The sequence below is a fragment of the Rhododendron vialii genome, chromosome 5a (genome assembly GCF_030253575.1).
Source record: "Rhododendron vialii isolate Sample 1 chromosome 5a, ASM3025357v1".
NCBI classification, from domain to species: domain Eukaryota; kingdom Viridiplantae; phylum Streptophyta; class Magnoliopsida; order Ericales; family Ericaceae; genus Rhododendron; species Rhododendron vialii.
In genome coordinates this window covers 36,878,225-36,894,485 of record NC_080561.1, presented here as the reverse complement: position 1 = coordinate 36,894,485, position 16,261 = coordinate 36,878,225, and the positions used below count along the sequence as shown (strand labels likewise).

The 16,261-nt window shown below is 35.0% G+C and overlaps 2 protein-coding genes across 2 annotated transcripts; both read left to right on the top strand.

Annotated features, from left to right (window-relative positions):
- Positions 1 to 1,299: 1,299 nt before the first annotated feature.
- Positions 1,300 to 5,377, top strand: LOC131326331 (uncharacterized). Its single transcript, XM_058359080.1, has 3 exons — positions 1,300 to 1,537; positions 1,846 to 1,951; positions 4,851 to 5,377. Exons 1-3 carry the CDS (start codon positions 1,505 to 1,507, stop codon positions 4,997 to 4,999), a joined length of 288 nt encoding a protein of 95 aa, XP_058215063.1. The 5' UTR covers positions 1,300 to 1,504; the 3' UTR covers positions 5,000 to 5,377.
- A 4,622-nt stretch (positions 5,378 to 9,999) lies between these two features.
- LOC131326330 (uncharacterized) lies at positions 10,000 to 13,986 on the top strand. The gene is made up of 3 exons (XM_058359079.1): positions 10,000 to 10,167; positions 10,469 to 10,574; positions 13,558 to 13,986. The coding sequence occupies exons 1-3, from the start codon at positions 10,135 to 10,137 to the stop codon at positions 13,704 to 13,706; spliced, it is 288 nt and encodes a 95-aa protein (XP_058215062.1). The 5' UTR covers positions 10,000 to 10,134; the 3' UTR covers positions 13,707 to 13,986.
- Positions 13,987 to 16,261: the final 2,275 nt, after the last annotated feature.

Genomic DNA, 16,261 nt, shown 5'->3' with positions numbered 1-16,261 from the left:
GTGGAAATCGTCTTTACAAACCACCTAATGCAACTCCAATTCGCAAGTGCACGCATTGACTGCTCGAGCACAGAGGAAAAATTGAGAACGAGAGCCAATGTTAATTTCGGGCAAGGGGTCCTGTTAAGTTTTCTTTCGACCAGGCCCGGTCCAGTTTTGGACCATTTGCGAGCCTTTTTCGGATCCAAAATTATGATCAAAATCGTTCACATTTTAAAACTCATCGAAAACATTAATCACACTCAAAAATCACGTTGATCGAATTGCACGTTGGTTGCACGTTAATTTTGAAGGATTATATAACTATAAGAGGTAGACAGTGTCACGTGGAGGGTGGCGCAGGGGCCACGTTCCACCAAGGAACGGCATCTGATTTGAAAATCCTCTTCTCATCCCATTCTGACCAATCAGATTCATTCTCCCACGTGGGATTTGGGACCCGCACATCACCTCATCACCGCCCCTTTTATTTAGTACAATATTTTTTAAGTACTACTAACATAGTACTAAATTATCGTACGTTTAATAATGGAAGGATCCTCTCCGGTTGGATAAAAAACCTAGTCCGGTCCAATCGTTTAGGCCCCGTTCCGCTCCGCTAAGGTCTCTCTGTAGGCGTGCAAAACAAGAGAGCCACTGCTCTTCGAGGTGGTAAAGTGCACAATTGTTTTAAGTACTTTTTTTTCGTTTTACAGAATAAGTTATTTTTTTATAATATATTACATTTAATTTAAAAAATTAATTAGTAAAACACACTTCTTGTTCTGTTAGAGGTTCTAAAAAAATAAGTACTTATTTGTAATATTTAAAAAACTTCAAAATAATGGTTTTACTGAAATAATTTTTTTGTACAATATGAATCTTATTTAATAGATCTTAAAGAGATAAAAAAAAATCAAATAAATATTTATTTATAAAGAACTCTTAGCAAAACACTACTAATCATGTCAAATACTACATTGACCGAAGATCAATCAATGTGATTTTAGGCCATACATATTCAAAAAGTCGAACACATACTGCATATACTACATACATTGGAACACATTTATTTGACTGTAATGTGAATCAATCATTTTTTACTCGAGAGCCGATCAAAGTAATTTTTGACAAGATTAAAATTCTAGACAAATTTTAAACATTAAACGGTTTTGAATATCAAAATAAAACTACAATAAATAAGAAGTCAAAACTCAACAGTCCCACTTTTAAGACCGGAGAGGAGCACCCTGCACCCTCCCTCATATATCTCGACCTACCCATCTTCAAACATAGTCATATATATTACTTGTATTATACATGAGCCCTTTGCTTTTTGTTGTACTAGTTGTTTCCTCTCACGATCTGCCCCCTCTCTCTCTCTCTCTCATGATCTGCCCTTTTCTTTAAAATCTCTCTCTCTCTCTCTCTCTCTCTCTCTCTCTCCTACCTCTTGATCTTCTTTACCAATTCTAAAACCAAGATATAGAGACATTTCCGGAGTTCGTATTGTCAGAGAGACAACATGGGAGAATCTTCTGCTTCATATATCCGCTTGGTAACTTACATCTGTTTTTGTTCTTCGCTTTTTTTATCAGCCGGTAACTTTTATGTTTCTAGTTTTTTTTTTGTCTAGTGTCATGTCGGGGTGTTATTGGTTAATAAGTTATGACCATGACCGCAATTGATCCATGTCATTTCTATTAACTCGAACCCAAAACCCTCCCCTATAGACACTTAAGGCCTCCTTTCATGACTGCTTGGACTAGATCGAGCTGATCTGATCAGTCATTGTTATGGGGGTTTTTTCGTTATTTTTGATGGCTGTTTTAGTGATCAGGGGGGGTGTGATTGTATATGGTGCAGGTGCATCACCTTATAGAAGAGTGCATATTATTCAACATGAGCAGAGAAGAGTGCATGGATGCTCTCTCCAAACATGCTAATATCATGCCAGTTATTACTTCCACAGGTTGGTTGACTCTTTGTTTGAGCAAGAATTGGCTTCACACCCCCACATTTGTCTCTCATAGTCAATATGTAACATCCATATCTTTCATTACCTTAAAAAAAATTTAAAAAAATTCCACATCTTTTAGACACACATGACGACCCTTCTCATATATTCCGTCCGTCCCAATTTAATACTTCTTCTGTTCCAAATTCTTGATTCTCTTTCCTTTTTTGGAAGTCTCAAAAGATTAGCTATATTCCTTAATTTATACTCCATCCGTCCGGATTTAATAGTCATTATTTGGAGTTCGTGCCATTTTTCAAACGATTAAAATCTTGTAGTAATTTATAATGTTTTATGTAATTTTAAAAATATTGTCTTGTAGAACTAATTGAGATCTATCAAATAAGATTCATATTGGATACAAAATTCATTACCTATTTAAAGATATAACTCATTTTTTATCTAGTTGAAATTGAATGAGCTAAGGACTAATATTAAATTAGGACGGAGGGAGTATATAGCGGGGCAGAGTAGTCCTCAGATATATATACACACAGTCCACTTCCTGTAAGGATTACCTTAACTTAATAAAATGCGGACCTCTCTTTTCCGATCGAATTTCGATGATTTGAGCCACTCAATGTGTTCAGGACGTGATTTTAAGAGTATTTGCGAGAAATCAGCAAAAAAAATGACCGGGAAGAGCTCATCCGAGCAGTTTTTGTTTATTTTTTATCTAACGGTTCAAACAAAAACTGCTTGGATAAAACCCTTCCAGGTCATTTTTTTTGCCGATTTCGCGCACGTATCATTAAAATCACGTTCTGTACACATTAAGCGGCTCGGATCATCGAAATTCAATTGAAAAATGGGAGAAATGGGGAGGTCCTTATTTTTCCTCATTTGAAAATGACTGTATGTGTGTGTATATATATATATGTGTTCGAATTTTATCTGTCACACAACCGATTTCAAGCCCAAATAAGGGAAGAGGGTTGTAAAAGCATGTACACCAATAAGTAGGTAAACTAGCTCATGAACAGTGCATGTGCAACAGATCTTCGCTTGAAATACCGAACCAAATGCAGTAGCGAAATTAGTTTTGCCTACCTGTTTACCTATTCTGGTGCTGCTGTCATTGTTCACTTTTGCTCTCTACTTTACCTAGAACCAAATAAATGCCGACCCTGGTGCACATGCTAGCTACCTTATATTTATTGCGTGAATCTGATTATAAATATGAGTAATGTTAGGGTGTCCTAGAACCCAAGTCTTTTTTTGTTATCATATAGTACAATGCACTCTACAGAACTCATATCGAGACAATAATAATGTAATAAGACTCGGTTTGGTTTGATTGGTTTGGAAAACATGCTATTCCACATGTTACTAAGGCCCCGTTCCAGAACTTGAATAAGTTCTTATTTTTTGTTCAATAATAAGGTTTGTTCCACAAAATAAGAAGTAAGTACTTATTTTTTGGTTAAGGCAACTTTAAGCTCAAAAATCATGTATTTATGCAAATAATTTTCCTATCAATATGGATCTTATTTGATAGATCTCATTGAGATTTTTAATACGGTGCAAAAAAAATTGAAAAATTATTTTTCATTTACGTTATTTTTGAGTTTGAAAATGTGAAATAAGCTGCTTATTTGAGTTTTCTGGAACAACCCTTCTTATTTTTCTTTGAGAAGTTCCAAAATAAGTACTTATTTTTTAAGAAAGTTTTTGGAACGGAGCCTAAGGGGGTGTTTCCACTAACAAAAAAAATACTAAAAATTTAACGCATTTTACCATTTCATTTTCACTAACAAAAAAGTTTCAAAATTTTACCTTTTCTTTTCTATTAACAAAAAAAGTTGTTTTTTTTGCTGCAGTAACTCTACTCACAAACCCATCAACTTGTCAACCATAAATAAAAATCTACAAATTTATCACTACGACCTACCGGAAACACTCCCTAAGAGGACAGTGGGGTATTCAAGACAATTTATGCATTTTAACTCCGCTTTATCATTTTCACCCATAAATTTGCATAATTGCTAAGTGCTCTTTAGAGTACTATCGCCACGTAGTATTTTTCCAGTTCCTTCTCCGTCACGCGTTCACGTGGGTGACACACCTGCTTCTGTATTGATCAAGAGTAAATGTAGTTTAACAAATATGATCAGCGACTTATGAGAAGGTTTTGAGTGCCGAGCGGGTCCCATGTGGCAGTATCCGTCGGTGATCCGAACCGTGCAAAAATTTCTCGTGACTTAGGCTTATGGCCAGTAAAGGCTATAGTGGACTTTGTTAATTATGTGCTCTAATGTGTGCAATGGCGGAGGGAGCATGGGACGAGTGGGGGCACGCGCCTCCCCTCAAATTTTTTTTTTAAATTTAAGATTTTAAAATGTATATTTTGTATTTTGTCTAATTAACTATGTTTCATAAATATACTTTTAATCTTTCTATGACATGTCGAATATCATTTCATTCTTAATTTTTTGTTTCACATTTTTGAATATTGTCGTTACACTGGCGAAATGAGATGTCTAATGTGAAAAATAGCAGTCACTTACTAATTAGAACTCTCTAATGCATAATGTCCAAATTCAAAAATGCCTAAACCATGGGCTATATGTTTTATACTTTAGCACTTATTAACAATGGGAGCAATATTGCTAAATATTGTATAGTGAATTGCTCTTAGACTTGATACATTGAGACAATTCAAGCAATTCGATTGTTTTTATATTCTATAGAGTTTACTATATTAATAAATATGTTAGGTTTTTTAATTCTTAGCACAAACGTTTTAACGTTGCTAAGTAAGCAATTTTTTGGTTGAAATATGTTTAAAAAATGCCCCCACTTATATAAATTGCTGGCTACGCCACTGGTGTGCATGTGTTTGCTATGCGTACAGTGTGGAAAGAGCTAGAGAAAGAGAACAAGGAGTTCTTCCAGGCGTACGCAAGAGACAAAGAGGAGAGAGAGAGTGAGATGGAGACGACGCAAAGAATTCACAAGATGCTGTTGGATTCTTCCCGAAAAGATACCCACGACCGCAACTAGTTCCCACCTGTAATTGGGGATTTGATTGGCTTGTTTTGCACTCGTGGTCCTACAGCACGACAGCGATGTAGAGCACGATCTGAGCCTTCCATCTAAGCTATATCAATGATTGGAGTAGATTTTATCTCGACAATATATAGATCGCTCCAAATGATCTATAGAAATTTGGATTGTTAATTATAAATGGACTACTTGGATCACACCTTACGCTAGCTGCACTACTGGGCCTCTGTTCCAAATTGGGCATGGCATGCCAGGTGGAGTATATGAATTGGTGTTTGAGCCAAATCCAATCGAGATGTCAATTCTTTAAATGTCATTTGACGTCTTCACTCTCGTTTTAAAATTAATATGAAAACGTGTAAGGACTTTCTTGTATTGATTTGAGTTGGTATTTTAAATATGTCAAATTCTAACATATCAAATTGTCACAAAAGTTTTTAAAAAAAAAATCGACATTCCCACACTTGAAGCTAAGATTGGACCTTTCAAAAAAAGCTAAGATTGGAGATCTCTAAGGCTCCGTTCCAGAACACCTTCTTAAAAAATAAGTACTTATTTCACATTTTCAAACTCAAAAATAATATAAATGAAAAATGATTTTTTAATTTTTTTTTCACCGTATAAAAGATCTCAATGAGATCTATCAAACAAGATCCATATTGATAAGAAAATTATTTACGTAAATACATGATTTTTAAACTTAAAATTGTCTTCTTAAAAAATAAGTACTTATTTCCGTTTCCGAAACGGGGCCTAAATTAGGCTAAAGGGTAGTTTTTTCTTTCTATTTTATGGCAAGTTATTAGTAATATTATTTTAGATGGGGTTTTAACTGATAAGTTATTCCTATTTTTGTATGTGTGTATCATTAATGTTAATCCAGGAAATTATGGTGTATTAATTATATGAGCATGCTGATGCAAGTGCGTAGGGTACTTCCGATTCCGTTACGCCAAATTTCTTATTTTTTTAAGTACTTCTTTTTAGATTTACGAGACATGTCATTTTCTCATAATACATCACCTTTAACTCACAAACTAAGTTTCAAATAAGTACTCATTTCTTTTATCAGAACGGAGCCTTTATTGTTATGTGATGTGATGTGAGTATCACGGGAAAATATGATTGCTCTATTCTTAAAAGAGCAGTTTACCCACTCAATATGAATGACTCGACGCCGACGGCAAATCGTATTATGCCATTTGCCCACTCAATCAACGGACCTTGTTGCGTCTCATTCTCAAAACTCATCGCCAGGCAAAACTATGTACTATGAATACTGCACCTTTTGCAACACGACGTTTTCTCATCCCGAAGATTTTCTATCACTAAAACAAGGCATGTGAAGATTCTATCACTAAAACAAGGCATGTGTGGTTCTATTGTGCTTGTGCTCAACAATTTTGGGGTGGTATCTCTATATCGATGCTTTCTGTTTTCGGGCTGTCTTCGGCCGCTGCCATCTAGGCACACAGCGGTCAATCTCATCAATTAACGATCTACATTAAAAATTAATTACGATCGGTAATAAATGATCCTTACTGGTCATAATTAAATATCATATCACAACCATTTATTGTCAAAATTCGATGGTTTTTGTGCGCCCTACAGGGTGCCTTGCAGGGTCTTGCACTACAGGATTTCCAAATCCCATTTAGTGCTGGTTGTGGAGGGAGAGGAACAGTTTAGAATTCTTCAGCGTCAGTATAGAGATTTTTCTCTTCGTTAAAAAGGCTAGCTGCTTATCATAGATGACATTAATTCATGAATGTATTATTATTTTGGTCTTGCTATTGTCAGCTCACTGGGCTGACGATAAGCACACTAGAAGACAAGGAAAACACATATTTCTGTGTTCTTTTTATACTCTTTAATACACATTCACACACTTACTATTGTCAGCCCATTAGGCTGATTTTAGAATTTTCCTTATTGTTTTGGGGATTTTGTTTTTTTTCTTCGGTTTGAAGTTTGTATGTGTTAGATTCTTGTATCTCCGAAAGGGAAATAAGTATTTATTTTTTAAGAAAGCAATTTCAAACTCAAAAATCTCGTGCTTACGCAAATAATTTTCATATTAATATGGATGTTGTTTGACAGATCTCATTGAGATCTTTAATACAGTGCCAAAAAAAATTAAAAATTTATTTTTTATTTATATTATTTTTTAGTTTGAAAATGTGAAATAAGTATTTATTTTTTAAGAAGATGTTCTGGAACAGGGTCTCAGGGCTAGTCCCTCGTGATCTTTTATTGTGTGGTGCTTTAATGACAATATAAGTTAACAAAAAAAAACACGTTGAATAATTAAGTACTCTATTCCAAGAACACTGACGAGCATGAGTACTCTTTCAAGAATTCGGCTGTTTCTTCTTATACTAAATTTCCTGGGAATTTAAATTGGAAAGTGATTTTGGCACTCTACATTTAGTTATTGACACTCTACTTTTTATCTCTATCTTATGTAAAATTATCAAATTATCTTTTATTTTGTTAGTGTTCATCCACTTTAAAGAATATTATTGTAATTTCAAATAGAGAAACAGGAAAAAAAAAATTGAGTGTCAAAATCAATTTTTGGGGAATTTAAATTTCCCATCTTGTAACATACACAAAATGGAAAAAAATGGAGGAAAAATTAAGGAAAAAAAAAAAAAAAAACCCAGACGATATTGGGAAGCCTGACGGCCTACGTACGTTGGTTGTGTGGGCAATTGACGCTTTCAGCTCGTGACACATGGTGCACACGTGGCAAAGCTCCACCACTAAACTTGCGGGTGTCGTCGTAAATCAGTAAATGATTTGCTTGTTTGAGAGAATTCTTCCCAAACATTTTTTTTCAAAAATTATTTTCGGGACGGGTATCGAGGCGAGATAATTTCTACCAGAACCAAACACAATTGGTTTTCTTAAATTCTCCCCCGACCCCAACTCGATAGCCAAAACATATACTCCAAAGTGCTGGAGTATCAAAAAACAGCCCGGACAAGGTCAGGGCGGGCGGGTTGAATTTCTAAGGGTTTTTTTTTTTTTTTATCATGATGAAGCCAAACGTTAACGAAAAGAAAGCAGAAAGGACTTGAGAGGGACGTTGCCGACTCCGGAGGCTTTGCTTCTTTGGAGTTTTCCGTTTAATTTGTTTTTCATGGAGTTGTTTTCTAGTACTACTATTATTGCACAAAGTTTCTATTATTGCACAAAGTTTTGTTTTTTTTATCAATCGAGTGTTCAGGTTAGCCTGCGTGTATTTCGACTATCTTGAAAAATCCATTTCACTGCCCTAGTGCCCTTTCACCCCAATTAAATCCAAAACGAAAGCGCCGTATAGACTGGTTTCACAAGAGTTGATACTTGGTAACATCCGAGAAGTTTCAAACTTAGAAACCTTTAGAATGAAGCAAATTCCTAAGTCCCAGAATTCAATCACCCAGACAAAGGTTGATGGTTTCGTGAAGTTATGGGTGAGAACAAGGCAAATGACAAATGGTAGGGGACCGTCTTGAATTAGATATGTATATATACCTAATAACATGGTTTGTGACAACATCTTCAACCCACCTCTATATCACTTTTTTAGAGTGTGGATGGAACATATTAATAGGAGATTTTGTAATTTATTTTCTATTTTATTCAACTTTTGTACTTTATGGGAGAATTTTGAAGGGACCCATAGTCTTTTTTAGAGATTTCTCTAAATTTACTTTTGGATCTCTATTTTTGAAGACCCAAAATAATGTTGGATTTCCAAAATATCTTAAAAGGATAATGGATCCCCCTAATATTTTCTCATAAAGTACAAAAAATTGAAGAAAAGATGAAATAAATTACAAAATCTCTCATCAATATGCTACATCCACACTCTCAAATAGAGATACAGAGATGGATTAAGATGTTATGAGTCATTTGTCCTGAGATTTTAGTAGACGCAATAACATGTCAGACTTCGATAATTAGAATTATTTATCTTTCAGATTTTATTTATCATGACAGAATTGAATCCTCTTAGTAGGTCGAAACTCATTTATTTTAAGATAAAAATATGTAGTGATCAATTCTTATTGGCATCAGATTAATGATTTTTTTGCATCATTGAATTCTTGATCAACGTTGGAATATTAACAATTTCCATCATCGAAGTGCTCTAAACAGAACACAACCGTCGTGGTTGCTTGGTTCCTTATCTAGAGACGAGTCTTCTATCTGATGTATTTTGATTGAGATTAATAATAATATCTGTTATCGTTTTGGAAAAAAAAATTTGATGGAATCATGGAATGTTTAGTGAATTTTAAAAGCAAAACATGGTTGGTTGAAACGATGGGCCAAAGCAAGACCTTGACCATTAACCCAGAGAGGCCCAAGAAGACTTAATATATGTCTCTATATCAGGCCTAGTCTTTAAAAAGCAGGGAAAATGATGATCCAGGACGTATTTTGATAATTAATACGCGCTAAGAATATGCTGAGAACATTTGTTAATGGTAAAAATGTCCTTAGCAGTATTTATTATCAAAGCACATTATTAGCCGTCATTTTCCCTAAAAAGTACTCCCTCCGTTCCGGTTTGTTTATCCATTTTCAACATTCATGCCCTTTTAAAAATTGTCTATATCTCACAATCTATAATATTTTATATAATTTCGAAAATATCATATTATAGAACTAATTGAGATCTATAAAAAAAGATCCATATTACATATAAAAATCATTATAGGTTGAAACATATAGACAATTTGTTGAATATATGTTTTAAATAATGAAAAAAGACAAATAAATCGGGACGGAGGGACTACTCAAACACCCCAAACTTGTTGCCCAATTCAGAGCTTTTTTGGGTCTTGGCATCAATGGCATATACTATAATATTTTTTAATGTTATGTTAAGAAATTTAAAGAATGAATTTTTTATATTTTGTGGGTCTTGGTTCCCTATCTGTTTACTGTTTACGGAGCATTTTGTTGTACCAGTTGTTTCCTCTCATGATCTGCCCTTATCTTTAAAATCTCTCTCTCTCTCTCTCTCTCTCTCTCTCTCTCTCTCTCTCTCTCTCTCTTCTACCTCTTGATCTTCTTTACCAAAAAAAACCAAGATATAGGGGCATTTCCGGAGTCTGTATTTTAAGAGAGACAACATGGGAGAATCTTCTGCTTCATATATACACTTGGTAACTTGCATCTGTTTTTGCTGTTTTTGTTCTTCCGTTTTTTTTATCGGCCGGTAACTTTTATGCTTCTATTTTATTTTTTTGTCCCACTGTCGGTGTGTTAATGGTTAACTGACAATTGATGCCACTTTTTTTAACTCGAACCCGAGACCTTCTCCTTTCATGACTTCTTGGACTAGAGCTGATCTGATCAGCCATTAATGTTATTGGTTTTTTCGGTTATTTGTGATGGCTGTTTTAGTGATTAATGAGGGGGGTGTTTAGTGATTAATTAGGGGGTGTGTGATTGTATATGGTGCAGGTGCAGCACCTTATAGAAGAGTGCATATTATTCAACATGAGCAGAGAAGAGTGCATGGATGCTCTCTCCAAACATGCTAATATCATGCCAGTCATTACTTCCACAGGTTAGTTGACTTTTTGTTTGAGCAAGAATTGGCTTCCCACCCCCACATTTGTCTCTCATAGTCAATATGTAACATATCCATATATATCTTTTAGACACAGCAACCTTGTTCGTTTTGGGGTCTCAAATTTTCTGAGCACAGTCTCCAGTAATTTTTCAGACCGTGTTTGTTTTGGGATCTCAAAACTTCTGGGCACTGTCTCCAATAATTTTTCTCAATCGATCTCTCTCCACTCATTACTTTCAAAAATCTCTATCAAAACCCAAACCGAACACGGCCAGCATGACCCATCTCATTTACTCCATCCGTCATAATTTAATAGTCCTTTCTGGGAGTTCGTGTCACTTTTTAACTGATAGGACGAGGGATAATAGAATGGGGACGGAGGGATGAGTGTATCGCTGTTTGTGTCATGTTCAAGTTGTATCTGTCACACAACAACCAATTTCAAGCCCAAACAAGAGAGGAGGGTTGTAAGAGCATGTATACCAATAAATAGGTAAACTAGCTCATGAACAGCGCATATTTTTGGTTTAGCTAGGACCTTTTTTTTTCAACGCTCCACCAATACTCACGATTCTACCTATCATTTATTAAATTATTCATTCTTTTTCCCAATCTTAGAGAGGAGAAGGCATGAGAGAAAGGAGAGAGAAGAAATAACAATCGTATATGCAACAGTTCTTCGCTTGAAATGCCGAACCACTTGCAGTATAGAAATTAGTTTTTGCCTACCTGTTTACCGATCGATTCTGGTGCTGCATGCTGTCATTCTTCACTTTTGTTCTCTACTTTACCTAAAAACCAAATAAATGCCGACCTTGGTGCACATGCTCTAAGTTAGCTAGCTTATAGCTAGAGCATATAGAATTCTCTTATATTTATTTTTGTGAATCTGATTATAAATATGAGTAATGTTAGGGTGCCCTAGAACCCAAGTTTTTTTTTTTTTGTTATCATAGAGTACAATGCCCTCTACAGATAGAACTCGAATCGAGACAATAAATCATGCAACTAGCCCATCTCGATTGATTAGGACTTATGACTCACTTTGGTTGGGTTGGGTTGGAAAAAAATACTACTATTTCGCATGTCACTGAGTGGACAGCGGGGTATTCAAGGCAATTTATGCGTTTTGAGGTGTCAAATAGCTATACGATAAGATCAAGATGTACGTATTGATGGATCTAGGTGACTCCGCTTTATCATTTTCACCCCATAAATTTGAGTGGTAATTGTCAAGAACTCTAGTACCGCTGTGAGAACCCACCAAGAAAGAGTCCCACATTGGGAAAGAAGTGAAAAAGATGGGAAATATAAGTAAAGGCCGACCAATTACTATTAACTTGAAATCTTTTGAGCCATGTGGTTAGGCAAAGAGTTAAACAGGTCAGCTGGTGCGTATCGTTACGATTGCCACGTATTATTTTTCCGGATCCTTCTCTATCACGCATTCATTACGGTAGGGCTGCTACACACTTATGCCAGAGGGATCAATGATTCAAAAAATGCACTGAATTTTTTTATTTTTTGTGTAAAAAATAAAATTTTCTTAATATTTTCAGTGCGGATTTACTCGTGCAAGGTTAAAATATGAAAGTTGAACTAAACTTGGACACAAAATATTATAGCTCAATAAAACAAAATAAGCCCAACCCAAATAAGTTTGAGTGTTTAAAAATCTAAAACCTAAAGCGGTGTAAAAACAAAAAAACAAAAGTAACAGGTGGAGTACTATTTTTTTTCCACGTGAGTTACAACTTATTATCTTCTCTTTTTTTCCTTATTTTTACGACGAACGCATTTAAATCTTTGCTCCAATCATATAATGTAAGCATGAGCGACTTTACTGATATCTGCGGAGGTCCAAGTGAACCAATTGGGTTAAAAAAAATACATTAAAATTTTGTACTCCCTCCATCTCAATTTGTTTGTTCAATTTGGGAAATACAACTTTTTAGGGAACATAATAATTGCACCTATAAATGCTCAACTTTCCAAAAATTGCCCTCCTAACTTTTTGGAAAGCATACTTTAGTTCAAATGGTAAGGGACAAAACGAAAATTTTGTAGCTTTTGGTCCATTAGTCTTCCAAAGTGGACAAACATTTCGGAATAAGTAAAAGTCAAAAAATGGACAAACAAATTGAGACGGAGGGAGAATTTTTTAATAAAATTTATTTTTCTTTGTTATTGTTGTACTGGGTCATTCGTGCATAGCCAATATGAGCAAAAATATACTTAAATTTGTGAGTAAATAGACAGTATATGAAAACAAAACAAAATTAATCAGGCTCAATTTATTTCAAATCAAATAAAATTCAGCAGTTAAGATAGAGTTCTGCATTGCAAAAAATTTCTGCACGATTTAGTCATCGCCAAACCAAAATCCTGGAGCCGCGGCTGCATGCGGGTGACACACCTGCTTCTGTATTGATCAAGAGTAAACGTAGTTTACAAACAGAAATCCTATGAGGACCGACCAAAACCCACCGAAATCGTATCGACGGCCACCGCAGGGCCGTCTCTGGCCACCGGATGGCCGATCTGAACCGTCCAAAAATTCTATAAAAAAAAACCGAGGGGGTTAGCGCGGGAATCAACAGCATCCGATGTGTGTATGGTGGTTGGATCAAGCACCCATTTTTTCGTGTATATATATATATATATATATATATACACGAATACACGAAAAAGTTGGGTGCTTGATCCAACCACCATACACACATTGGATGCCGTTGATTCCAGCATAACCCCCTCGGTTTTTTTTTTTTGAATTTTTGGATGGCTCGGATCGGCCGTCCGGTGGCCGGAGACTGCCCGGCGGTGGCCGTCGGTACGATTTCGGTGGATTTTGGTCGGTATGGCTACCAATACTCGTTTGCAAATATGCTCAGTGACTTTTAGAAAGGCTTATGGAGGGTAAAGGCTATAGTGGACTTTTGTTAATTATGTGCTCTAACTAATGTGTGTGCATGTTTAGTGTGGAAAGAGCTAGAGAAAGAGAACAAGGAGTTCTTCCAGGCTTATGCAAAAGACAAAGAGGAGAGAGAAAGTGAAATGGAGACGACGCAAAGAATTCACAAGAGGCTGTTGGATTCTTCCAAAAAAGATATCAATGACCGCGACTAGCTCTACCCCACCTGTACTAGGGAATTTGATTGGCTTGTTTCGCACTTGTGGGTCTTACACTATAGCGATGTAGCGCGCAATCGGAGCCTTGCATTTACGTTATCAGTGGTTTAGACTTTATCACGCGCGACAATAGGTTGCTCGATCAAATGATCTATAGAAGTGTAATTATAAATGGATTGTTTGGATCACGTCTTACACGTTGCAGTACTGGGCCCCCCGTTCCACAAACTGGACATGGCATGCCATGCGGAATATATGAATTGATGTTTGAGCCAAATCCAATCGAGATGCCGATTCTTTAAATGTCATTTGATATCTCCACTCTCGTGTTAAAGTTCATATGAAAACGTGTTTAAAAAAGGAGTTTCGTGTATTGATTTTAATTGGTATTTTAAATATGTCAAATTTTAGCATGTCAAATTGTCACTAAAGCTTTTTTTAAAAATTATGACATTCCCAGTTTCCGACACATGAAGCTTAAGATCAGAGATCTCTAAAGACTAAAGGGTACTTTCTTTCTATTTTATGACAAGTTATTAGTAGTATTATTTTAGATGGGGTGATAAGTTATTCCTATTTTTGGTTGTGTCCATCATTAATGTTAATCCAGGAAATCATGATGTATTAATTCTATGAGCATGGTGATGCAAGTGTGTAGGGTCCTTCCGCCAAGCGTATGACCGCAACACATAAGATTTTGAGTTATTCATTGTCCCATTTCGTTAAGGTTTTTATTTTTTATAAGTACTTATTTTTAAATTACAAGATATGTCATTCTCTAACAACATTAATACATTACATTTAATTCAAAAAATAAATTTCAAATTTCTCTTATCGGAGCCGAACACGAAATTGAGAATATAGCAAATCAACAAGCGATAAACAAGAATACAAGGATATACGTGGTTCCACTCAAGTACAAAGCAAGAACGTACTCTACGGAGAAAAGAGCAAGAGGATTCACTATAAACGGGAGAGAGAACACAAAGAGCTGGTTACACACGTAACTCTACTTGAAGCACCAAATAGATATCTAGGGACAAATCTCTGGTGGAACCCAAAAGGGAGACACAAACCCTTGATGGAATCCTAAGAGATGAACAAAACCCTAATATCTAAGTCCTTGAACAAAATACTATAACCTTAAGAACCACCAAAGTCTCTATTTATAGGAAAGTACTACATAAACCTAAACCGAATAGGAATAGGAATCTTAGTCAATTTAAGAATTCTAGTCAATTTCTAACAAATTTTTACCTTGACTTGAATTTCATCGAACTCAACACTATATGCAATCCTATTCTTCAATCGCTCATCTCCCTGTACTACTATATAATGTGATGTATCATGAGAAAGTATGATTCCTCTATTCTTAAAAAAACAAGTTATCCAATGAAAATGCCATCCAATGACAGCAAATCGTATTAGTACAATTCAGTATTCTAAACGAAGAAAGCAGAAAGGACTTGAGAGGGACGGTTTCCGACATCCGAGTTTCTAGTACTACTATTATTGCACAAAGTTTTGTCTTTTTATCAATCAATCAGATGTTCAGCTTAGCATGCGCGTACTTTGAATATCTTGAAAAATTCATTTCACTGCCCTTTCACCCCAATTAAACCCGAAACGAAAGCTCCGTATAGCTTGGTTTCATAAGAGTTGATACTTTGTAGCATCCGAGAAGTTTCAAACTTAGAAACCTTTAGAACAAAGCAAATTCCAAATTCGGTTTCGTGAAGTTAATGGTGAGAACAAGGCAAATGACAAATGGTAGGGAACCGTCTTGAATTAGATGTGTGTGTGTATATATATATATATATATATATATATATATATATATATATATATATATATATATATATATATATATAATAACATGGTTTGTGAGAGCATCTTCAACACACCTCTATATCTATATTGAGGGAAAATTTTGTAATTTATTCTCTCTTTTCTTCAACTTTTGTATTTTATGATAAATTTTGGGGGGACTCATAGTCTTTTTTAGATATTTGGTTCTCTAAATTTACTTTTGGGTCTCTATATTTGAAGACCCAAAATATTGTTGAATTTCCAAATATCTTGAAAGGATAATAGATCCCCCTAATATTTTCTCATAAAGTAAAAAAAAAAATTTTGAAGAAAAGAGAAGATAAATTACAAAATCTCTATTTAATATGTCACATTCACACTCTCAAATAGAGATATAGAAATGGATTTGAGTTGCTATGAGTCATTTGTCCTGAGATTTCAGCAGACGCAATAGCATGTCAGACTTCGATAATTAAAATTATTTATCTTTCAAAATTTTATTAATAACTAAAATGATGATAAATATCATGTTGATCGAATTTTGATCATATGATTTCGGATTTTATTTATCATAACAATTGAATCCTGTTAGTAGGTCGAAACTCATTTATTTATTATACTTTACTTATATGCGGAAATTATCCAATAATTGATGTGATGATGACCTATATATAAGAAAACATGGGTATCTCAGAGAGAAAATTACGGCGATAGTTTATTTGGGTTAACCCCTTTTTTATTCT

Excerpts from the sequence above, each read along its gene's own strand:
- LOC131326331 (XM_058359080.1), top strand. The coding sequence starts at position 1,505 with ATGGGAGAATCTTCTGCTTCATATATCCGCTTG. Across the intron at positions 1,538-1,845 it reads CTGCTTCATATATCCGCTTG|GTGCATCACCTTATAGAAGA; the intron begins GTAACTTACATC and ends TATATGGTGCAG. Across the intron at positions 1,952-4,850 it reads GCCAGTTATTACTTCCACAG|TGTGGAAAGAGCTAGAGAAA; the intron begins GTTGGTTGACTC and ends CTATGCGTACAG.
- LOC131326330 (XM_058359079.1), top strand. The coding sequence starts at position 10,135 with ATGGGAGAATCTTCTGCTTCATATATACACTTG. Across the intron at positions 10,168-10,468 it reads CTGCTTCATATATACACTTG|GTGCAGCACCTTATAGAAGA; the intron begins GTAACTTGCATC and ends TATATGGTGCAG. Across the intron at positions 10,575-13,557 it reads GCCAGTCATTACTTCCACAG|TGTGGAAAGAGCTAGAGAAA; the intron begins GTTAGTTGACTT and ends GTGCATGTTTAG.